We start from the raw sequence: 25,733 nt of genomic DNA on the forward strand, positions 1-25,733 counted from the left end.
GATTCTAGAATTCTAAGATGAAGAAAGGGTTCTAGAAAAGTATAGTGAAGATTCTTACTAACCACTTCTGGAACTGGCTGTGAACATACACTTTAGCCAACTCAGATTCTTCTTGAATGGAGTGAAATGCTGGACTTTGGTCTTTAGAAAGCACATGGACTTGGACTTCAGGAGCATACACTTTAATGCAGTTTCTTTTCCTCTTTCTAAAAATCAGAGATTAATACAAGGAATTTTTTTCCTGCAGGCCCATGTTAATGTCTTTCTTTGTCCAGTTAGCAATTATGAAGGAAATCTTGCATGACACAGGCCTATAAGGAAATTAACTTTCTGGGTTATATTAATTTCGGTTTTTATTTGCTCAGTCTGTGATTTGCAAACCAGGCAGATACTAAATAAAATTGTACAGAAAAATAATATCATGAGTTTAAAAATTTACCACAATCGCCTTGGGCTAAACTGGAAAATTTAGTCAATTGCATAGAAAGAATTCTGTTGTTAGGTTTGAAAAATAAAGCAAAACCCAAACCCCAAAATCCAAAACTTCGTAGAAGCTCAGTCCTTAGATTCTTATCTGGATCTTCAGTAAGTATCCTGAATACAAGGACTAAGAGTGAAAAGCATCTATTAGGTCATATTCAAATATTTAACATCTTGCAGATTAGAGGTAAATACCATACTGCAAACACAGCAGGTCATTGATTTCTGAGCTAATACCTCTAACAGAATGGAAATGAAATGAATCTGCAGAGGTTTTTCTGACTGATAACATTATGTCACCTGTTTTCCTATACTAGTTTGTCAAATAGGACTTGGATTGTCAGTGAAAGGATCTAATACATGATTTTGTTATAGACTTTATATGGGCACTCAGTGCACAGTATGTCTTTCTGCTCTTTCTCAATGCTTCTCAGCAATATTGCTGCTTGCCTCTGATTTTCTTAAGTGCTACTGAATGTCACTCATAGGGAATTTGTTCCCAATTTGCATTTTCCCTTAGGAGACAATATTCATCAGCAATAGGAGTTAAAGTATTGCGGAGCATACAGAAAGCACTGTAGTTGTGTACACTAAATGCAGTCCTGTTCCCTTCCCCACAGAGAACAAACTATGACCCAGCTTCATGGCTTCCTATATACCTGCCTTGCAGACCTGCATGATGTGACATATTTGTGCTCTTAGTAGGCTCTGTTTTTAATGACCACATGAAGGGCTCACGAGAGAGACTGGCATTAGGAGAAAACCTACCAGCAGCTCAAAACTTAATGCTTACAGTGTGTGTGTGGGAGGGTATTTTTGAGAAAGTTTAGGTAGAAGTTTTATTAAGTGCACCAGAAATACTGAGGGCAATTTTTGAGTAGCTTGTGGGGCTGAGTTCTCGGTTGTTTTGAGAAAGAGTCCATTGCAGCTGTTTGCATGAGCATGAAGGGTTAAGCAATAAAGAAGAAAAATATCTTGAGGCTTTTGCTTAAAAGTAAAAGGGCTGGATTTCAGAAGGAGCTGTAAAGCTTTCAACAAGAATCGGGCGAACACTACAGTAAAATGAAAAGCTGAAATTTGAAGAGTGCGTGATGTGAGATGCCAGCTCAGCGCTTTCAGGACTCGTGTACAGATCAGATTGCTCTAGGAGAGGAGACCACCCTTGGAATTGCAGTGAACTGTAGCAGTGACCGCCTGCTTTGCAATGTAAAGGAGTTATATAGGCTGATACCCCCCCACACGCAGTTATGTCACTCAGCAGTAACCTCACTTAATGGTTCTTCACTCTGGAGGAAACAGATGTTATTTACAAGTACTTCTTTAGGGGTGGAAAAAAAGTCACCTTGTACAGACTCCAGCTGTAAAAGGAAAGGAGAAGAGTAAGAGTGTTCATACAATAAAGGTTCTTTACTGAGGATGTTTGTTTTTTTCTCCTCTTTGTATAGGTTCAACATGGGAGAAAACATTACGGCAGATTGGTTTTGAAAGGTAAGCCATAAATTTGTTTCCTTACCAGTGCAAAAAGAAAAGGATGAAAAATGCCTACAAGTTTGCAGAATTATTTATTTTAGCTGATCAAATATATCTATGACCTCAGATTTAGAGAGGAAGTTATACAGTGTCATGCACATAGATATTCAGCTTTTTCTTTCATGTCTCTTTTCTTCAGTCAATCTGAAGGAATTTATTCAGTAGATGAACCTGGATTATAATGTTTTTTGCTGGGGATTATATAGCATGCTTCTATTAAAAAAGGTGACACACTGTTTGGGCAGAAATCTTATTTATGAATTTAAATATTGCTCTCACTCATTATTTTTTCCATGAAACTTCTAACCTGTGACATATTAGTTGACCAAAGTAAATGAAGTTGAAACAGGACTGAAGCTGGCAGAGAGCTATTTAGCATTAGGGGAAAAATCAGAATTCAGCATTCTTCAAGTGCAAGAACTCAGTGCAGCCAAACTGAACCTCAGGGTCATCACACCAGAAACACGTCTCTCTTGGAAATTAAACTAGGCCAAGCTCAGTGAAGAGTCATCTGATGTTGAGGTTGAGATGCTCAATCGTGTTTATTCTTCTACAAATGGTAAGCAGAAGAGTCTGCTCTTCATTTGAATCATTTTGCTGTTTTCCCTTAATAGTGTGGTTTTGGAGTTGTACACCAGTGTGCCTGGCTCACTGTTGACCAGGATAGAACAGGTTTCTCTTCTTAATGTTGCATGAATACATATCCTGCATAATGCCTGGGACATCTCAGCAGACCCTACAGACAATCAGGCTTTTCTGAATCCAATAAATAGCCACACAAATAATTCAGAACAGAAAATAGACTAACTTGCTACTTCTTCACAGCCAGAAAGCAAGCTGCATTTTTCTTCTGTCCTTTATTTGGCATAAACTTCTTATTACAACAAAACCTGTTTCAGTCACAAGACTGATTCTTACCTACCCTAACTAACTAGATCAAACTCTCAGAGCATGTCAGCAATATATAAAAGTTTTTTTTCTATATCATCCTTTTGTAGAAGGAGTCTTCTTATCTAGCTCCACCTTAAGAAATAAATTTCAAAATACTTGACTTTCTCTGGCCTCTGTCTAGAAATGTGGCACCTGGGGGAAGGATTAAAGCCATCTCTAAATAGCTTCCAGGTCTTCAGGAGATGTACCACAAATGTCATCTCTAAAGGGTGGTCACCCTCCTCTCCATAGGAACATCTGTTTGAAGTGTCCATGAGCTAATGTCCTAATGATTAGTAATTCTCTTTCTTTAAAGGTGATTTTGAAAGCATCTATGTAGACACAGAAGTGCATGGAAAAATTATGTTTTGTTATTATTCTCATAGCTGTGAATATTAAGTTGGTGCATATTATTTTGTTTCTTCAGAGGAAACATAGACAAGCAAATCACTTTTGAATGTGACAAAGACCTGTCTTGAAATTTAGCTTTTCATTGGTACAGAGCTATCTTTGTAGCTTTACAGGCTTGGTTTAATTGAAAAGTAAAATATTGCAGAACAGGTAAAACACTTCTCCTATACCAAATAATGCAGAGAGGTTAAATTATTTTCTGTTGCAAATCTTATGAGGCCAATAAAGTCACTCCTGTAAACACTTTGGCCAAACTTTTTTCAACAGAAAAAAACCAAGCACAAACAGTGTCATTTTAATGCCATATCTTTCTGTCACAACTTGAAAATTCAGACTGATATTCCTCAGCTACCATCTTGTAGTTGATGAAACATGAGCATTTTCATTTCATAGCTTCCCACTAGTCAGAAATATTTTAAGACGTCAATCAGATCGCTAAATAAAAATATATAGATCCTACTGCCCCATAAGCTTAAAAATGGCCCAATAATATAAGCATCCTGAGTGTAAAATTGCACTCTTTTATTGTGTCAAAACTGCAGTCTTTTATTATGTCAAAATTTAGCAGTTCTGGATAGATTTCTGACAAAAATTAATTTTAATATATTTCTGTCTCGTTTTTTTTTTATATTTGCAATTTTTAGAAGTTTTTAAAAATAGTTTTAGCAAACATAAAAAGAAATTTACTACTTAACCTGTTGTTTCTCTTAAACCTGTGTGTAGATATCATAATGCACAGTTATGATTGAAAGGATAAATGATTCCATTTCTCTACAGAATCAGGGGAGGGCATGTGGTTCATAAACATCAACTTGAGGAGACATAGTACCAAATCAAGAATCAAACTAGAAAATCCCTAACTGTGACACCTTACTGGATGTTGTCTATTTAGAGATAGAATGTTTTGAAAAGCGCTGCAAGAAAGTTGAACATAAGTGAAAGTTGCGCACTCTCAGTTGATAAGTTATTTATTGTCGAAAGGTTCTTATTAATAGGTTGTGCTTTTCTCTAAATTTACACCCAGATTGGTGTCTTGATGAACATAGTAAATTTTAGTAAATTTTTGTAAAATTCTGGTAAATTTTTGACTCTTTCATCTTCCCGTTCTTCTTTTGAGTCTTCCAATTCACACTTGCTGGTGCTGCTTGTCTCCATCAGAATGGAAGAAAAAGGAGCTTTAACAAGTGCTAGCTTGGGTCTGTGGTTTGAAACTTCCAGTGGAAAATGGCTCACTTTTTTTTTATGTTGAGTTCCTTAGAAGTTCTATTTTTGGCGGTTTCCAAATTGTGAGATGTTTCAAAACAGCAAGGAGAACCCCCGTGAGCTGAGTACGTGCAACATATGTGCACAGGAAACACGGAGAATTCTTATTAGACTGAATTAGAGCTCAGCAGCCTGCCTGAGGGGAGGCAAACGTTTAGAAGAGATTCCCGTGCAGATCCCGTTAGTGTCATTCTACTTTGAAAATACAAAAGGCTTTCAGATGCACTTCTGCACCCCAAAGAACTTGGTTGTTATCCTGGAGTAACTTTGATTGAAGCAGAAAATTAGTTAGCATGGATGGTGTGAAAATTTGAGTGTGCTTGGCCTGCTATTATCATAGAAGCAAGTGTTTTCAAACCAGCTTTTCCAGAGAACACACAAGGAGAAAACAAGAAATATAGAGTCTTTTAAAGAGAGAGAATAATTAAGGATTTTAATACTTAAAAAAAAAATACTATTAATCTTCTTATCTGTATTTTTAACACAAGCTTTTGTATGATGTGAGTATATCCACATTAACAAGTTGTTTGACTAAAAGATCCATGAGTAACATGAATTCCAGTGTTAAATCCTTTATAGCAGTACTACGAGTTGGTTGACTAAAAGATCCACGAGTAACATATGGATTCCAGGGTTAAATCCTTTATAGCAGTACTTGCTTAATATCTTTTTGTATGCGATTCCTTAAGATTAGAAATTCTTATACTTTAAACAATAGTTTCTGAAGGAAACAAAAGATGTATGTGTTGCTATATATAATACAATGATTTGGAAAGTGCACTTGCATTCACAGAAGGAGAAATTCCAGGTCTGAAGATCTCTTAAACCTGAGAGATTATTCTGGGTGTGTACCATTATGTGCTTTCCCTAGTGTTATTCTCACCAGTAGGCATCCCTTTATGGCCACTGATAGAGACAGGATAGTGAGCTACATCTATGTTTGGTCTGATCCTCTATAACTGTTCTCAGATTATGTATATCAGCACTACAAAAAGCAGCAGCAACAGCACATGCTTTGCTATTTAAAAACGTATTCTCTGCAAGATGTTGTCTTCAGCACACCTGAGTCAGCTGAAATATCAGTACTGATATTACTGAAATATCAGTAGCATTTTAATGTGTTGTTTGAGCAATGACATTCTTATTCAGGAGGAAGCAAGGTTTTTAGATACACAAAAGGAATGACATTCAAAGTAATGTCCCAAGAAGGAATAAGTCTTTGCTTAAACCTGGAAAATTCATACAAAATGTTCCTCTTAACAGGCTGGTTTAGAGTGGATTGAGGGGCAGGAGATGCGGACACTGTTTACACTGCAGAAAATTAGGCTCAGGTAATTATACAGGTTATGTCATCACTGCTTTGTGGTTACGTGATGTTTATTCTGCAATAGGGGAGTGTTTACATTGCTGTTGTCTTCATATCCTGAAAAACAGAGGCACCAGGAAATCTGGCTGTGAGGCTTTTATGTAAGCATTACTTGTGAGCTGAGGATGCTATTTTTCAGTGTAAGAGAAATTAAAAATGCTGGAGCTTGAGTAAAGTATCTTAATATCCAGGAAATTACTGGAGTTAAGAGCTTTTCAATTACATGGAGTATACATGGGTTTGATAGATTTAAATTAAGGTCTTCATGTTATTGATTGCTTTTTGAGACATCACAAATAAGCTAATTGTAACAGGCTAGAGTGGCCATCACCTTTGTCCAACATGCTCTTGACTGCAGCATCTGCCTTCATTTTCTGCAGAACATTTTGGAGAAATTTGTAGAATTATGAAAACTGTTAAGTTGTATTATCTTCTTATATTATCTTCTTATGTTATCTTCTTCTACAAGAAACAGGGTTTAAAATGCTGAGCATGTGTGATACCTGCATCTCAAGCAACTCGGTCTTCTCCTGTAACACAGTTTGTAGGGTTTTTCCAGCTCATGGCTGGGATGAGGTCTGCAGTGCAGAGTTTGGAAAGAGACACAGCCAGTGCTGGGGAAACTGCCACTTCCACACTGCACAAAATGAAAATCAAAAGAAGAGTTTTTAAAAATCTAAATTTCTTTAATTTGAACTACAGGATGATGGAGTTTCTATACTTGTCTAATTGACTTAATAATGATTACAGAAATGCTTTCCATTATGTATTGACTGATCTAGAAATGAAATTTTTTAAAAGTTTAATTTAAAATAATTTTAAAAGTTTAGGTTAATGGGTTTGGGCCTCTTAAAAATCAGTGTCCTAGAGGGATTCCAGACTCAAGTCTTCCTCTCACTGCTCTTCTCTGAGTTGTAATTTGAAATGTGACTAGTAACTACTCACCTACTAACAACACATCTATTCCCTTTTTACATTTGTTCCCATGTTGTTTCTCTCGTGTGAGAATACCATAGCTTCACAAAACAGACTTCAGAATGACTTAATAACTGTTTATTATATGCTAAGTAAATACCAACTGTTTAAAAAATATATATTTGAAGAATAACAGATGTGCGGTTACCACACTTTTGGCAACATTTGATAAATATGTTTTTCATCATAAATAGCTGTTTCAGTAGCACAAAGAAAGGAACTTTTGAGCCCCGATTTCTTAGTAAATTGTAATTATCTGTATGCAAAAATGAGTTTTCCATATCAGAGATACAGCTTTTGTTCAGCTGACAGCTTCAAACTGATTCTGAAATTATTATTTTTGTCATATGTAGAATTTCATGTTAAGTGTTTCTATGTGCAAAGGCATGTGAGTTCTGCTCTACATAAGGCCATTGTATGCCATTTGTACATCAGCAACGTCTACGTAGAAAGTGTAAGACACAGCACCATGGATTGTGGCTAAAGTGATGCTGAGGATCAACAGTGAAAGCTGCTCCAGTCAGTGTAGTACTCTGTATGTACTTGTGGGCTTCTTATGCTTTTTAAAAAATCCTTTTACTGTTTCTGAAGAATGAAATAGTAATTGGGGATTGGTAGCTCTCACCCCTCAAAGAGAGGAAAGAGAGAGAAGGTAGGTACTGGAAAAGAAATAAAACTATCAGGGAAAGAGGAAAAGACCAAAAGATTGCTATCTCAAGGATTGACTCTGGATTAGAAGATTGACCCCTATTAACATAGGTTCCAGACCTCCTATGTATTTTGGTAGCTCCTTCAATTACTCTTCTAATCAAGGTGATAAGGAGGTCAATCTGCATTGGTTTTGTCTGAAGCAAAATAAACACAGCAGCCCTGTGTGCCCCAGGTAGGGAGTCACAGCTTTCCCAGTTGAAGCCAGGAGCAAGTTAGCTGTCATCGCCGAGAGACGCGTTTTTGTTTCTGTGTTGGCCTCTGAGAGCAGACGGATGTCTGCTTTTGCAGCTGCTCCACACATGCCCCTGCTCAGTCTAGCCAAAAATATTGTGTGTATCTTCCCTACCCCTTGCAGAGACCAAGAACTCAATTTCCGAAACCACTGGTGACGTGCGGTGAGCGCTGGAATCCAGATGCATCAGAGGCACTTCCCAAGCGCCTCCTCCCAGGTCCAGGTTACTGATTATGAGCCTATTGGCAATCTGGTTTTGCTCTTTCCCCCATACTTAGATTGCCTGTAACTCACTGGGATATTTGATTGGTGCTTGGCCAAAGTTTCTCTGGGTGACATGTAAAGAATAAACAGAAAGACGAGAATACCACTGGATTCTATAAATATTTATTATGCACAATTCTGGCTTGGAAATCCAAATGCCATATGGTTTTCTCTAGTCACATCCCCCATTACTCCCCACACTCTTCAGTGATTCAGTGAAACAAATAAATGTATGTTTGAAATACAAAGTTTTATCCTGATACCATATTCCATAATTTCAAGCTCTTTCTTCACATAAAGCTGAATCCTTTAGCCCTTTCTTGGGCAAGGCTCTTGCTGACATCATTTTGGGAGAATTGCCTGAGCCAGGGGCTGCAAGAGGCGGCATGGTCTGATTCCTGAGAGGTTATTTTAAAAGAAACAGTACAGCCTGAGTGTATTTTGCAATAGATAATAGATAATAGATAATTCCAGTTTTGGTAGGTAAGGAAAGATGGATTCAGTGATGCAATTGGAGGGACATGGGGAAAGCCATGCCAGGCACCTCTTTCACCATTTTGGAAAAAAACACTATGGGTACCTCTGTGACTGCTTTGGTCTCCTGTCTTACAAAGCACTTAAGCAAGTGCTCAAGTTTTCAGTGTCCAGGCACACACCCTTACTTTGACAGGGTTCTCTTTTACAGAGTACTATTCCTTCATTGCTTTATATCAGAAAAATTAGATAAACTGATGCTTTGTTTGTACCTTTATTTGCTATGCCCATTTGGGTCTCACATTTGACAGCAGATGGTTTATAGAATTCCTCAGCATTACTGGTCCATCTGTGTCTTGTGGCATCTGTGTCTAATGATTGTATTTTTGTAGGAATTAATGAATGTGAATTCATTCTGCAGTGATAACAGTTCCGTATGTTCTTTGAATTATACAGCAGATAAATGTAGCATTGGGTTACGGAGGAGATGGAACAAATTCCAAATCTTCCCTTGGGAGGCTGTGAATAAAAGAGCAGTAGCTTATTGCTTAGAACAGAATTGCTGTCTTCCAGGTGGTGTCTCAGGTTGGTTGTTCCTGTCTGGCTGTTATCTAATGGATAGGTAGGGATCTGGAGGCAGAGGACCATACCAGAAGGATTTATTCATGTCCTTCCAGCTGCAACACTGCATTTCTTTTCTCAAGGGGTGGTGAAAGATGAGTGAGGGGATTTCTCACACACATGTATTTGTCTCCAGGCAAAGAGCAGCACCGAGTCCCACGTCCTGAGAAGACAAAAAATTGGCTTAATTTTTCAAAGCTTCCCTCATTTTGTGACTTTGTGGTGGCTGGGATGGGGAATATGTGCATGTGTGTGTTGAAGTTCTTGTTCTGTTTATAGTTTGGGAAAATGGGGAAGAAATGTGTTTTCAGTTTCATTTGATACATATTTAATGCCTGAGGTTCTATCTTGAATTGAGTTTTCTTTGCTGCTCCGACAAAAAGTGAGACTTTTGAAATAAAATTCGGAGTTACAGAGAAAGCCAGAATAAATTGGATTATAATTACAAAAAAAAACAAAAAGATTTTTAAAAAAGATGAAGAAAACTGAAGTGTTTTCTTGGATTTCTTTCCCTTAGTACTCTGTCAGCTGAAATCTTTTAGTGAGTATGAAAAACTGAAATTGAAACATATTAACTACTTTCAAACCAGTTTAACTTTGTGGATCTTATTCCAATGCCCCCTTTTATTCCAGTGATGCTGAAATCAGTGTGTACTCAGTCCAGTGTGCTCAGGCACAAGTTACTATGAGTAAAGCTTTTTCTGGTTGCCTGTTAGCAAAAATATCCCATATAGGACATGCTGTAGTAGCCTGTGAAGTAACCTAATCCTGTTGCTCCCTCCGAGAAGGAAATAATTTCAGGAGAGCCACCCTCACCCCTGCAGCAAGCATAATATGAAATGAGATCAGAACAAATAAGTGCCCTATTTTGGACTATTATCCCATTTACCACTTGTATTTCATGGTGCCCCAGAAGCCTATGAAAATTTTCTTAAGTCCAATCTTGGCTGTATCCTTAAAGTTGGGGAGCTGTTCACATTTTGGGTTGGTTTAGTGGTCAGCATCAAATGACCTTTAGGAGGGCTCCATCTAAAGTCAATCTTTTTGTTCTTTTGTGTCTTTTTCTCCAGAAGTGTAGGACTTTTTGTACCAAAACTTTCTTTGCCAAGTAAGCAAATACCCTACTCTCCTGGGGCAAATACAGCATCTGTCAGTTAGCTCCTGAGACCACTGCTTAGAATTTGATCAGTCTTTTTCTAATTCCAAGATAAAGCTTATATTCTATTATTTGCCCTGCAGAAAGGGATCTGTGGGTGCTGGTCAGCATCAGGCTCCATGTGAGCCAGCTGTATGCCCTGGCAGCCCAGAGGGCAAACTCCATTCTGAGGTGGATCAGACGCATCATGACCTATACTGCTGGGAAAAAAACAAGCTAAACACAGGAAAAAGATTAATTTTAGGCTAGATGGAGATTATTCAATGCTGACCGCAAACCACCCTAAAATGGGAAAGGCTCCCAGGCTTTACAGATACTGTAATATAACATATCTTGTTGTATCAAATTATATCCTATTTTCTATTCTACTCTATTCTACCCTATTCTAAATTTCTTCTACAAATGGTCCTTTTAGTTTACTTTCAAAACTTCAACTAACTTTTAAGCTTGAGGTAGTTTTAAGAAAAACTGACTTTTGTTGGGAGATACTTGCATAAGTTTTACAATGTACTATTCTACCTTCTGCAAGATAAGCACACTTCTCAACAATAGTGTCGTATAGTATTTTTTAATATATTGCTAATTATGGTTTTGCTTTTTTGCTGCACACCTGTGAGTGTGCACACCTGTGAAGACTGATTTCCCAAGTGAGATTTTTCTATAGAAGCTTTTCAGGAGATGGGTGCCATGTGGTTAAAAACACATAGAGAAATAATTGCTTCCTTACTTGGTTTTCTCAAGGCTGTCCTTATTAAAACCAGTGATAAAACTATCTATCATGGAGGATATAAGCATTCACTAAGAGAACTTTTTTTTTAGCAAATTGACGAGATTTTCTAGGTGTTAATCCTTCATATTTCATTTTATGCAATTATCTTAGTAGTAGCATAAACAATGTCTACCTAAAATAGTCATAGTAATCGTGTATTCCCTGAACTGGATCACTGTAATACGACAAGAAAGGTATTTCCTCTGGCTTGATTGCAGCTACCTTGGACACCTTCTTTTTAAACAATATAGAAAGGAGCAGTTTGAATTTTCTAGATGTCTGAACACACAGTCCTTAATTATATAAGCAACTCACTGGACTTTAAGGGTGTATCTCATGTGAGTGAACATGAGATGAACTGAGGTATGAAGTGATTGATAGTGACATAAAGAAACAAACCATTTTAAAGGATATGCTCAATTCTCTAGAATTTGGAGGATTCTTAACTCTCTAATTTAGAGGGAATTTAGAGATTTAAAAATTCAGGGTGAACATCATCATATCAGGCAGTCTAAATGAGAATCACGTTGTTTGTTCTACGAGTCAAGAACAGTTGTGCAATTGCTATGTTTTAATCCTCTGCATGGATAGGCCAAAGGTCAAGAAGCCACTTATTTTCATGAAGCATGACTGTCCTGTTTCCTGTTCAACCTCCTCTGCACCCACCAAAAGATTTGGTGTGCAAACATCCTGGAGGCAGAGCTCTTGCAAATAATCAATCTCGTAATCATCTGACATGACTGTAATAAATCAAGTTTAACCATGTGTAGATGGGAAACACATTGGTGTTATTAGTTACAAGATGCTTTATGAATAAGGCAGATTTCATCCTGTTTGATTTACTATTTTTGGTTTATTTTCCAGTTGGGTTATTGGGTTTAAGAGATCAAATTGGGTTTTTCTCAAACTAGGAGAAGACCAGCAGTGTCAGTATGCATTTGCCAGTGGTCCTCACTCCTCACTAGAAAAATCAGACACTTCCAGTGATATTCAGACTGCCTGATTCTTGGCATGTTTTAGCCAGTTTGCTGAATTAGGAAATTGGGTGGTGAAGGGTCTCTTTTCTTTAAAAAATAGGGGACTCTTGGATCTGGGAACATTAAAAATCAAACACTTTAACATTCGGACCTGTTTAAAAGAATCAAATAAAAACCTTCAAGTGCCTGAGTCGCTTTGGGAGCTGGGTTTTTAACTCACAAATGCTTCTGACTCTTGAACATTTATTTAATCTGTAATTTTTCTGTTGCAAGTGCTGGGAACTTAGCTGAATCAGCTCTGTGCTTCTGACTTTCCAAACGAAAACCCTGCCCAAATCTATTTCTACTGCTGTATTTCATGAGCCAAAAATCCACTAGATGTTTTCCCTTTTTTATTTTTTCTAAAAAGGTCTACTTCTGCCTTAGTCTTCCTAATATGCCTGATCCTAGTGGATCCTAATAAAATAACAAACTTACTGCATTAAACATTCTTCCTTTCATGCTTGCATAAAATATTAAATCCATAATGAAGGATATAGGAAATAATCCTGGGGAGAAATCCATGTAAAACTTGTTTTGAGCTGTGCTCAATTTTGTAGTTAAACATTGAAGAAACTTCATAGTTGTTGGTTTTTCTGAAAGGATACACTGGGAAGCTGATTTTTTACATGGCTTCATGTGGTGCATTTCATACCTTTTTTATCTTCTGTTCTTTAAGATAAGTCAACTTTGAAATATAACCCACTTGAGAACTTTTTCAAACAAACCTTAAACTTATTTATCAACATCAGTGATGATTGCTTACATACATCACAGTGTTTCTCTAACAGTCCAGCAAAGGTGCATTTAGAATCCAAGCCAAATACTTTTATAAAATTACTTTCCAGCTTTTCTGACCCTGCAGAAATCTTTTGAGAAATGGAATAACTTAATAGCTCAGGACAAAATAGGAATTAATATGGTCTTGTCCCATGCTTCTAGTCTTAAAACTAGGCTTACCAGAGCAAAACTGGGGTCAAAACTGAAGTTTAAATTTTGTACTGAAGTACTGTCTCTAATGATAAGAACTTTGTAATTCTATATATAATTCACATGCAGTCAGTCTAGGGGTGGGAAGCACTGGAAATATAAATCCATATTTCAGGGCAGTTAAAAGTTTGATTTCAAGACAGAAAGCCAGTCTCTATAATTTGAAGAAAAAAATGCCACTTTTTGTGGCCTTTTTAAAACATTTGAGTATTTTCTCATATGCTTTTATTTTTCCTGCCTGTAAAGATGTGTTTGGCAGTAGATGGTCTCAGATGAAGATCCCAAAGATATGTATCTTTCAGTATGAAATATTGTCTAGCAAAAAACAAAAAATTCCTTTTCCATGCTACATTAATTACTTCTGCAGATATAAAGATACACTCCCTGAAGTATTTTCTGATATTGCCAGACCCTAAGTAATAAATAAATAAAAAGAATTGGATACCAGAAATAATTCTGAATAGCTTCAATGTCAAATGATTTGAAATTAATGTTAGTTTGTTGGGGTTTTTTCTCTCGGTTTCTAACCTTTAGAAGTGAAGTTGCCCCACATTTCAGAGCTTTTCTTCATAGCTATGGGGGCTGAAAAAGTTTATGTGTGTTCTTTGTAAGGAAAAGTTGGTGACTCTCAGTCACATAGCTCCAAGAAGGTGAAACTTTAGGAAAACAGGGGCTTCAGTAAAGCTTTGGCAGCTATCAAGGTGATGTTTAAGCTCTGGAAGACTGTTTTGCAACCCTGATCTCAGTCATAAAGGGGGAGTTATTTTAAGCTAACTAGTCTCCAGTATGCCAGCCCAACTTCTGCTCTAGGAGAATGAGTTCAGCAACTGATTCTGTCAGCTGCAGACAACCAAACTGGCAGGGTGGAAATGATTTCTTCCATACTGCTGCAAAAGGCAGTGTATCTGTCCTCTGTGTCTGTCATCTCTTCTTCCTTCCCTTCCTACTGTCACTGCAGTGCCATAAAATTTCTTTTTTCTGCTTCAGCATGTAAAAAACCACTTTGATTGCTTTCTGCTTACTTGCTGTCTTCTTGTAGCTTAAGTGTATGTGTGTTCGCCACCAGGCTGCATCCCCCTGCTATGTGATGACATTGGCAAATGGTTGCACAAGTGTAAGAATAATTGCCATGGCAGATGCAGTGGTGAGCAGTCAAATCAGCTGTAACTTTTTAATTAAAAACTCATCAGCGAAGATAATAAAGCCCATGAATGCAAAAACTAAATGGAAAAATAAAGCCTGATATAATTCAAAGGCGAAGGAGTTAATTGGTGGATTCTGTAATAGGTTTATTTTACATTCATTTGAATAGTTGACTTACAGCTAATAAAGTTTATTTTAAAATAAAAACCATGATCTAAAACATGTTTATCATGACACACTAGTTACAACAGCCTCACTGTATGCAAGTCCTAAAATACATTTCAAGTGTGGTCAAGTATTCTTTGGAGCTCTGAAAAAACTCAAGAGTAACTAGAAAACTAAGAGAAATGAAATTAGAGAAAATGCCTTTTCTCTATGCAAAAAACAAACAAAAAAACCTCCCAAAGTCACTGAATAAGCAGAATTTTTTTTTAGAAGGCTTTGTCTTTATTAAAAAAGATTATTATTATTAAATGCTTTGGGAAAATGGTAAGCTAATGGGAGAGTAGCCTAAATCAGTAAGTAATTAATCAGGAAAAAATAATCAGAGGAAATGCATAAGGTTTCTGGGTTTTTTTCAGAAAATAACATCTGTGTTGAAAAATTAATCCAACCCTGGAAGAGAGCTCCACAGTATAGGGTTTTTCCCATTTTTCTGACATGAGTAAATGTTCTCTACTGATTCTTACAAGCAGCCAGTAAATATTCTTTCCCATATGCACATGATGAGAAAAATGGAGCAGAGGTTAACACCCCCAGTTCACTGGGGACTCCTGTGGCCTCTGCACATTGTCAGAACATAAAGGAGTATATACTGTTATTGTGCAATATGAATGAATTATGAGAACTTACTGAGAAGCCAAGATTTCCCTTCATGGGCTACCATTCAGAGGAGAGAAAGATATGTGGGAGGAAAGAAGAGATGCAGGAGCTGATGCTCACATCTGCTTCAGTTCAGTGCTGCTACAGATCAGATCAGTCTGCCCCCATATTTCATTTCCTTCTGTAAACTTGACCTATAATTTATAATTGGTATGAGCTGATCATCTGTCTCTCCATGGCAAAATGAGTGAGCAAAGAACTTTATCTTCCTACTTTTACTGTCTAAGAGATGATAAAACTTTGAAAGACAAAGTTCTTTATTAATTTTAATGCAGGTTCTGAAACATCCTTGTTGTCAATCTCTTTGCCTTATTCCTATTATGCCTTTAGAAACAGGAGTAGGTGTCTTCAAGCCTCACTACAGTGAGGAATGGCTGAGGACTTTGGATTAGTCTAGTTTGGAGAAAAGGAGGCTGAGGACCTCTCTACAACTTCCTTACTGAGGAGGAAACATGAAGAGGGAGGTGCTGAGCTCTCCTTCCTGGCATCTGGTGACAGAACGCATGGGAATAGTTCAAAGGTGAACTGGGAGAGGCTCAAACTGGATATTACAAAGCATTTTTTTACCAAGAGGGTGGCCAAACACTAGCACAGGCTTCCTAGAGAGATCATTGATGCCCCAAGCTTGTCAGTGTTGAAGAGGCATTTGGTTAACTTCTGGTGAGCCCCAAAATCAGCCAGGCAGTTGGACTAGATGATTTTTCTAGGTTTCTTCAGAAATGTTCTGTTCTACTCTATTGATCCATTCCATTGCATTGCATTGCATTCCATTCTAGTTGGAGACTTAGGTTTTTAAGAGAGGGAGCTCTGGAAGGAGGCTGTTTAATCTAGTGAATGGTAGCAGAGCACAGTATACCTGTTTTCATCTTGACACTTCTCTGCCAGGCTCCTCTGAATGAGTGTTATAATGTCATAAATATATATATATTAATATATATACTTATATGACAGGAGGATTCTCAGATCCCACGGTGGTAGCTCTTAGTATTTTTTTTTTAATGTGACACCAGTGTTTTAAAAAAAAATAAAAACTCTTAATTACACTCACAGATAGGGATTAGATAGAACCAGTGAGGAAAAAAAAGATCACAATGTACAGGGATGTAAATCAAGTAGGTAATTTTACTTTCTGCTAACAGCTGCAGCAATCCAGTGAGATTAAAAGGGTATAAAGCTTAAATTTGAACACGGGTGTTTTTAATAACTTAATTAGAAAATAATACATTTCTACTACATTGAAAACAAAAGCTTTATTCCTGCTAAAAATTGTATGGTATTACTCTCTGTCACTTCCAACAGCATGCTACAGTGGTCTAGAAACTTTGCAAAATAAAAGAGCAACCTTGTTCATATCACCTGTGTAGCAAGAGGTGTTATGACAGGTAAATGTTTGTCATGTAACTGAGGCAAGAAAGTAGTTGCAGAGGAATCTCTGTAACTGAGGATTCAGAGCTATTAAGTGTTAGATTTTATACTTTGGATATGTTCACCTTTCTAGCCACAAGTGAGATTTTTTCACTGAGCTCAGACAATTGTGTAATTTCCATGTACAAATCTTGCACTTCTGAAGCCTATGCCATTGTGTCATAGTGATCTGATGGTCTGGGATGCCTCAGCAATGGCACAAGGTCCTCTCAGAAGTCATCTCCATTCAATAGGAATCATATTTATCCAACTGTTTGCTTTAGATTTTTAGGTTGCTCATTTCCTGCCACCTCTTATGCTTATTTTCTTTTCAGTTAAATTAATTTCAGCTAACTTTTCTCATGCCATTTAACCTAGAGATTCAAAGGAAATGAGCATCTGATAGAAGATATTTTATGGCCTGTGTTGTTTGAGCACTTGAGTTGTGAGACTGTTGTCAGTGTTTTTCTTGGCACGGCCCAGGCTCTTGCAGTACAGTGGTAGCTGGGAGCAATACAGTGGTAAACCCACCAGCAGCAGAATGTGAGCCAGTCTTTGTTTTAATCTGGAGAGCAATCAACATTGCAATTAGTATCCAAAAACTCTCTAGGACGCATGCTTAACGGTTTGGCTTTGCATTTTATTTTGTTTTTGTTGGGTTCTGTTCATGAATAAATCATGTGAGGTCTCCAAATAGCAATTGGCACACGAAACACAAGGAAGCCTGTGGCTGATGGAGAACTAACGCACCGTGTAGAGGAGCTGACCAGGCTGCTGCAGTGTGCTGACAAAGGGCACCCAGCTTGCAGGTAAAAGCAGGAGCACTCAGCTCCAGCTCCTTTTTGCTCCGTTTGGATCTGAGCAATCCTGTCCTTTTCAATGCTCAGCCAAGGCAAGTCTCCCACAGTGGCTAAACACTACCACAGTTGCATCCCACGCCTGAGAGAGAACTTTGGTGGCCACGCATCGCAGCTGTTGAGCAGACAGCCTCAAGGCAGGGAATTAGTTCTCTCCCCTCCCACGTGCACTTGGGACATGTGCCCCCCAGGACTTGTATCATGTGTTCCATTTGCAGAAAAATAAGAAGTGACATTTCAGGTTGTTGGGAAACTTAGCTTGCCACTGATTTCTACAGCTCTTTTTCGATGTGATGCTGTAGAATCAAATTAAGTGCAACCAGGGTAAATTGGCACGTTTCTTTCAGCCAGTTTTATTAGAAATCATCTGAGAGGTGAGGAGAAATACTGCACACATGCCCCTGATGGCTGGAGTCTGCAGTGTTCATGTGATTTTGCCTCTAATCACTGGGATTTTTAGGCAGGTGACAGCAGGGAAGGATGTTGCCTTCTGTCCTGTCCTGTGTGGTGCCATGAAGAGAAAGGTGGGCATGTTCAGATCAAGCAGGGTAGCTGGGAGCTTCTTCTTGTGGACGAATTGAAGGTCTTGGTGAACTGTCCAGTCCCTGCAAATAGGGTGCTTGGATACTTTTGAGTTAGGAAAGAGGGGTGGGGGAGTAGGTCCCCCATTGCTGAAGTGCAGTGGGCACTCCAAATAGAACCACATTTGTTCCCTCATGGCTGCATGGCTTTCCTCTGTACTGAGGGTAATTTGGTTTTGTAAAATGACAGTAATTTACAATGTCGCTTGCTGTAACTGAAAGAAATACTATTCCCTCCTCATCTGCTGCTGACTGGAAAATTTTGATGTGTCTTTTATTTTCTGTGATTATATTATACGCTGGCTAAGGAATGATAGAAAAAGGAGTTTGAAATGATGATCTGGTCATGCTCCAGCCAGTGAAAGCTGCAGAGAGACAGAGTGATATGTTTTGAAATAATCACTGGATGTCAGTCTGCTTCAGTCTTTTCAGCACTTTCTTTTAGTCAGGAATGTTGTGGAACATATGGATATCTGTATGCCTTTATGTAAACACTTTGCAGGCACTCACCAAGTATTTATGAGCATTTTGGACAAATTTCACAGTGAGTGTTTTGCGGTGATCAACAAATACTGAATTAGTGCTTTAGTCAAATCCCTATACAATGTATGTGTCAGTGAGAAGCAAGTGAGAGGCATACGCACTTGCAACAGAAGGTCTCTGAAGATTTTGGACCAAAATTCACCTACAGCTGAAGCGTCCTCGGGTTTCTTCTGCTCACTTTGGCTCTGCCTCCACTCTGGAATCGCATTCCCATCTTAACGTGAAATAATTTGTGCTGCGGACAGGCTTGTCATCCCCACAGCGCTGCGGGGGCTGGCACGCACAGAGCCATGGGTGTGGAGGGGAATGTGCTCACTTCCCCTTGGCTCTGCAACACCAGTCCTGCTCCACATTCGGAGCTGCGGGACGCGGGCAAACCAAGCTGGGATGTTGCGCTGTCACGAGTCTGGCAGCGGCACAGCCGAGCACTTTGCGTGACAGCTGCTAAATCCCAGCTACATTTTATGCCTTCTGCCTGCTGCCCCAGGCAACCTGGGATTTGCCCTTTATTAGGAGATCAATGAACAAGGAAAAAAACTGAGTGCTTTAAAGAAAAAATGAAAAATTAGGTTGAATCAGCAGTCTATATCTTGCACGTATCCGTAATTTCTTAATGTTGAATGCTTTATGCAAGCAATGAGGCACCAAAAACTTGGCGACGTGCATTGAGTTTCATATAGCTGCTCTCTCTTTCTCTGTGCAGCAGTGTTTGGAAAGCAAATGTTTGGTTAATACGTGGTTAAGCACTTTTTGCAATACAGAAAGTGTTCTTCATTGCAAGGTATCTTTCCTGAGAAAGCTAAATGTATTTTTGGTTTTTGAATTCACACAGACATAGTTTGTAAGCAGTGATTAAGATTTTGCAAATACTTCAGGAGCCCTTTGAACTTTTATGTTGGGGAGGTCAGTGCATGCTAAATATTTTTATAGGTAGTTTTCTATGCATTTTTGCTTCCCTTTTCCTCCCACTCTTTTGCTTAGTGTGACCAAAATTCTCTCAAAGTGCAACTTAAGGTATTTTGGGTAAAACACATGGTGTGCTCTGCATAAACTGAGAAGACAGTCACATTAAGGTAGTTCAGAATTAATACTGACCGTGCACAGCCCTGTGGATATGAATATTAATATGACTAAATTTGTATTTTATTTTTGTAACACAACTTACTTTCAATTTGTGGGTGAGCATGAGGTAAGGGCAGGACTACAGACAGATTTACCAGTGCTCAAGCAACTTGCATACTTTATCCAGACTAGAGGTTTGTCTTGAGGATCATATCAAAGATGTCATGTGAGTCAACATCACATCTAACTTGTCTTTGGAACCAGCAGGGACAAGTCATGCCAGCATGAATATGGACCATTAGCATCATATGTTCACTGCAGTGCTGGTTGGGGCTCAGTTCTGGTCCATAGTCCTCTCACCCAGACATGTTACGTGTGAGTTTCTCAGCAGAGTAAGTACAGTGGCAGACATTTCTTCCTTACTTTAAACTGAGAGCACAAGGGATCTCTTCAACTTGTTCCCAGCTGCAACCATCCCCAAGACCCAGTTCCAACAGCGAGGATCCGCAAGTGCAACTCTAAGGCAATCTGGTTCCTACTCACTGCTACCTTCAAAGTTTCTGCTATTGTTGGATCACAGAGAGGGTACCAGTGACAAACAAATGAGTTAATCTCCTTCACAGAATTGGTAACATCACTGTGATACTGCCAGTCCACATTTCTAGGAGACTCTACTTATGATTCTTGAGTCTGATTTGCCTCCAGTCCAGGTGAATGCAATGGCAGATAAAGCCCTAGGGAACTGTGTTGTAAATATTTATAGAAATGCATAAAGTACTCTGAAATCTTAAGTCTTCTTTGAACTAGCAGATGTCTCAGTGTGACCAAGCAAGTTGAATGGAAACTATTAGTACCTGTGCATCTCCTCCTGTCCTGGTTTGGGCAGTGTTAAACCGTGACACTTCCTTAGTTTATTACCTCTAAACCGTTAATGCAGTGTTACCTACTGGCAGTTCTATGAAATCAGTTCATCAGAAAGTAAACTGGTGCTACAGAAAACTCTTAAGGGAAGTATAGTATGTAGTGAACAAGGTTTTTGAGAAATTTTTAAAACTCTGATAAAAAATTAAGTTTAAAATACTTTGTTTACCCCATACTCAATATAAAATCAGTGTTTTTACAGAAATTTAATGAGAAGCATTGTTTGATTTAGTGTTTCAGTAATATATTGCTGATGGTGAACAAAATTCAATTCTGCTTAAGAAAAGTTTATTCTGCTTTTTTCCCCCATTTTGTTTTTTGTTTGTAACAAAACAGTAAAGATTTAGAGTTCAAAGACCACTGTTTTTCATTCTATCTGAGTATTTTATAGAGTAGTATGCATTTTGCTTTACACATGTGTTACTATAAATTCTAGTTTTTCTGTTGAAGCAATTGCAATTTGAAATCTAATAGTTCTGCTGATTTTCTGGTTTCATTCTGTAAACCTGAAATAGAGGAAGGTAATGTCTGCCATTCTAAGGAAATGAAACCAGATAAAGCAGTATTAACACTTCACTCTTCATCAAAACCTCGCTCATTCAACCGAAGGAGAATAATTCTAATTTATGGAACATGGTTATTCTAGAAAGGAAAACTCTTTCATTTTTTGAAAACTCAAATAAGGATATAATTTTAAAAATATCGTGGCTTCACTTCTTCAAGACTTTTGGGTTTTTTTGACTGCTCATGAGTTTTCCTGAAGTAAGATAGCAGTTTTAACCTGCATGTCCACATTTAACTTTATGGGTGATGGTGGACCAGAAGTTTAACTTGAGCCATCAATGTGCACTTGCAGCCCAAAAAGCCAGCTGTGTCCTAGGTTCCATCAAAAGAAGCAGGGAGGTTGGAACTAGGTGGTCTTTAAGGTCCCTTCCAACCCAAACCATTCTATGATTCTAGGAACTCTATTGTCAATGCAGATGAACTTGGAAATTTTGTCTACTGATTTCTTCATCACTAATGAACTTCAGAAATGGACACACATGATCACACAACCCTAGAAAAATTATTCATAAACACAGAAAATGATCTCTTTCTAAAGTGCTTTAAATTTAAAGTATACGGTTAAAAACAACAGGGGATTGTAGATAGGCTGATGAGGAGGCTGCTATATTAGGGTCTGTTGATATGATAAAGCAGTTTCACATACTGATACAGAAGTGCTAAAGTCATTTTTGTCCCATAAAATTTTATTTTTTGTTACAGAGAAACTCTTGCAACACTAACTGTAGTAGTACTTTGTCTTAAAAACTGCGCACCATGTAATTTACTTGATCAAGGAAGGGAAGGTAGAAAAACATTTCAAACCCCTAATGCTTCTATTTTTGGGTGTGGTTTTTTGTTTTCTTTTTTCTCTGTTTTGCCAGTTTTGTTGGTTTTCTTTTGTTGGTTGTTTGTTGGTTTTTTGTTTTGTTTTTTTCAGGGGAGTGAGTTCTTTTTGAGCCTTCTGTAAAAAAAAATTAAAGAGAAAGAAAATAATTCTAAAGCTGTTGTTTATTGTGTTGTTTATGCCTGTTAGAAGCTTCATTCAGAGGTACTGATTACAATGAAAATTACTCTGCAGGTAAATCATTTAGTTTAGGTGAATAAATGACACTGCACTAGTTGTAGATCAAGGGCTCTGATGTGATTTGTGAAGGGATTAAAAAAATTTCTTTCTCTAGGAGATCTTCTGAATAGGTTTACTATGCTTCTGCTTTAACTTCATCTTTAGGAAGCCTCTTTTGGAGGAAAGAGAACAATGCACAGACTGTTATCAAATGCAAAATATGTCCATGTGTGAATACGTAAATAAAGTGAGAAATGTATGTGGAATGATTGCAGAATTTACCACTCTTTGTTGTACTGCCAGAGTTAACAAATGGTAATAACTGATTTTTGTTTTAGCTGTAGCTGTGAAAAACTGGGGAGCAAATTGCGTGGGGTCGAATGAAGCAGCTTATTATTCTGCCTTACAGAAGAATATACATTTCTCTGTTTTCAAGTGATCTTTTGTTTCCTTTTTAATTATCACACTGAGGTAAATTTGTTTTCTTTTCATGGGGAGATGGGAGACAGATACACTTGTGATGGGTTTTGGTGAATAAACTATTCATGTGCACAATTTTTCCCTGCTCTGTGGTTAAGTATCACTGTTCAGCCTCTCTGTTGCTAGTCTGAACTGAACATTACATCTTTCACAACAACATGCTCATGATTTATTTTGAAAGATCAGAAGCACTTGGTTTGGATTAGTGGAAAGAAATGTGAGCCACATCAGAAGCAGTGCTCCTGCTGGGGTCTTCACTTGTTGTGGGGAGTAGGATAAGCGAGAGAAGACCCAGCGTGGCTCTGTGGGAGTACAATGTGAGGAAGGAGAACCTGGTGCAGCTAAGAACCACTGATATTTGAAGGCTACCACGTTTTGTGTGTGTGAGTAGCTGATGGAATCTGATGGACTTGTTCAGAAGTGATAATTTTAGATAGGACTCCATACCTGTGCAGAGAAAAAGTTCACTTACAGTACCCCGTAGAAATAATGTCATCCATTTTTCAACATGAGACTAGCAAATTTATACTGTTCTTACACTAACTAATACTGGATTCATATTTGGGGGTTTTTTTCTAAAAAATTCCTGAGTCATACTTTCAGAATTAAGGGATCAGGGTTTTTTTTTGGCCACTTAGTGGAACTGCTTTATTATAGAAGTACAGCATAACGATCAAGATGAGTGAAACTAATTAATTTTTATTCTTGTCAATCCTGGGTACACTGTTGTTGGGAATTAGGTTCATTAAATGTACTTTTTACTGCTTTCTGCTAAAAGAGAAAGTGCAGGCTCAGAGCCTTGACTAGTTTATCTCCAGTGACAGCAAAAGCTACAGTAAGAGCTGGAAAATGAACTAACATATTCACTTTCAAACTTATTTTCCTTAGGTAGCTTGATGTTGTCATTGTCTGCGTCGTTGTCTGAATATAAGAAGAACTAGAGCTTGAATTTTCCCTCTCCTGTTTTGAATCAATTCAGTAGTACTTCTGGGTTTCATCACAGACCAGGACATTGCTCACTGCTTCCTGTGATGGACTCATTTGTACCTGTTGAAACAAATATTACAGCTAGCTTTCCGGTCACTTGCTTTGGATATATGTTGTTTTGCAAGATATATGGCAGTGGAAAAGCTGGCTCAGCAGCAGTGATGGAAATGTAGGATTCGATCTTGGACATATGAACAGGCCAACAAGATTCCTGGCAGAGGTTGTATCGTAATCACATTAGAGACTTTTTTGATACTTTAGATCTGCAGTTAATCACAGCAGTTGTTTTTTACTCCTTCACAAATAGCTTTTATTTTAGGCTTCAAATCTGCTAGTATTATGACAAAGAAAGGTCAGAGGTGCTCTCTTTTTTTTTTTCCTCTATGGAACAATCTCTCAATGTTTTCTACCAGTTCAGGTTATGAAGAGCTACTTTAGCACACCCTCCAGTGCCCAAGGAGCTATACTGATGCTTCACCTGTCCTTGGAACAAAGCCCTTTAAAAATTAAATTTAAATTAAAATTGGAGCTGCATATTTAAAATGTGTTAAATTTTAAGTCTGGCAGAAAAATGCTGTACACTTCCAAATAATTAAGAATATATCCTCTCATTAATAGTTAAAAATTCAGTAAATCCATGTGGCAGCTTAATGAACTGTTCATTGTGACATTAAATCTCAATCCAAGCTCTCTATTTTAAGAGTGAGCCAAATTCAGACTCTTCATCCAAACCCATTAAGTTATCTTTCCTAGCCTAAATAATTAAATTTGCATAATAAGGCTATGCAGAATTTTTCTACATAAAAGTCATCCAGCCCCACAAACCTTTCAGAGAAGAAAGATTTTCTTGGTGGAAACATAACTGTAAAAACATTTGTACTTAATAGTAACTAAATACCCAAAAAGGTATTTAGGAAGCCTGGTTGAATAAAATATATTGTTAGAATAATAGAATCATAGGATGGCTAGGATTGGAAGGGACCTTAAAGATCATCTCATTCCAACAGCTCTGCATGAGCAGGGACACCTCCCACCAGACCAGGTTCCTCAAAAGCCCCATCCAACCTGGCCTTGAACACTTCCAGGGAGGGTCAGTTGCAGCTTCTCTGGGCAGCCAATTCCAGTATCTCACCACCCTGAAATTCAAGAATTTCTTCCTAATGTCTAACCTAAATCTCCCTTCTTCAAGTTTTAAACCATTTCCCCTTGCCCTCTCTCACACACACATGTAAAAAGCCCTACCCCAGCTCTCTTATAGACCCCCTTCAGATATTGGAAAGATGCTAGAAGGTCACCCCCACCTCCAGGCTGAACAACCCCAACTTCTTCAGCCTGTTGTCATAAGGGAGGTGCTCCAGCCCTCTGGTCATTTTAGTGGCTCTCCTCTGGACAAGTTCCAGGAGCTTTATGTCCTTATGCTGGGACTCCAGAACTGGAGACAGTGCTCCAGGTGGGGTCCCACAAGAGCAGAGTAGAGGGGGAGAATCACCTCCTTTGACTCGATGTCTGTGCTTCTTTTGATGCAGCCCAGGACCTGGTTGGCTCTCTAAAGTGCAAGTGCACACTGATGGCTCATGTTGAGCTTCTGATCCACCACCATGCCCAAGTCCTTCTCCTGGGGGCTGTCTGCAGTCTTTTCTTCTCCCAGCCTTTATTTATGCATGGGATTGCCTTGACCTGGGTGCAGAACCTTGCACTTGGCCTTGTTGAACTTCCTGCAGTTTGCATGAATCCACTTCTCAAGCCTCTAAGAGTCCCTCTAGATGTCATCCCTTCCCTCTAGCATGTTGACTTCACCACACAGCTTGGTGTCAGCAAACTTGGTGAGGGTGCATTTGATTTCACTGTCCATGTCACAGACAAAGATAAAGAACACTGGTCTGAGTACAGACCCTTGAGGAGAACCACTCATCACACACCTCCATTTGGACACGGAGACACTGATCACAACTCTGGGTGTGACCATGCAGCCAGTTTCTTATCCAGTGAGTGTTCCATCCATCAAATACATGTAATTCCAATTTAGAGATCAGAATGTCGTGCAGGAAAACATAAGTTAACATAGCAAGATGTATT

The 25,733-nt window shown here is 38.3% G+C and overlaps 1 protein-coding gene across 1 annotated transcript in view; it reads left to right on the plus strand.

The window, feature by feature from the left end:
* PIEZO2 (piezo type mechanosensitive ion channel component 2) overlaps positions 1–25,733 on the plus strand; it is a 309,019-nt gene that overhangs the window by 140,704 nt on the left and 142,582 nt on the right. Inside the window, exon 4 of the mRNA XM_071737144.1 lies at positions 1,926–1,968. Coding sequence (XP_071593245.1) covers positions 1,926–1,968 — 43 coding nt within the window. The remainder of the gene's footprint in view (positions 1–1,925; positions 1,969–25,733) is intronic.

The sequence above is a fragment of the Heliangelus exortis genome, chromosome 2 (genome assembly GCF_036169615.1).
Source record: "Heliangelus exortis chromosome 2, bHelExo1.hap1, whole genome shotgun sequence".
In the NCBI taxonomy this organism is placed as follows: domain Eukaryota; kingdom Metazoa; phylum Chordata; class Aves; order Apodiformes; family Trochilidae; genus Heliangelus; species Heliangelus exortis.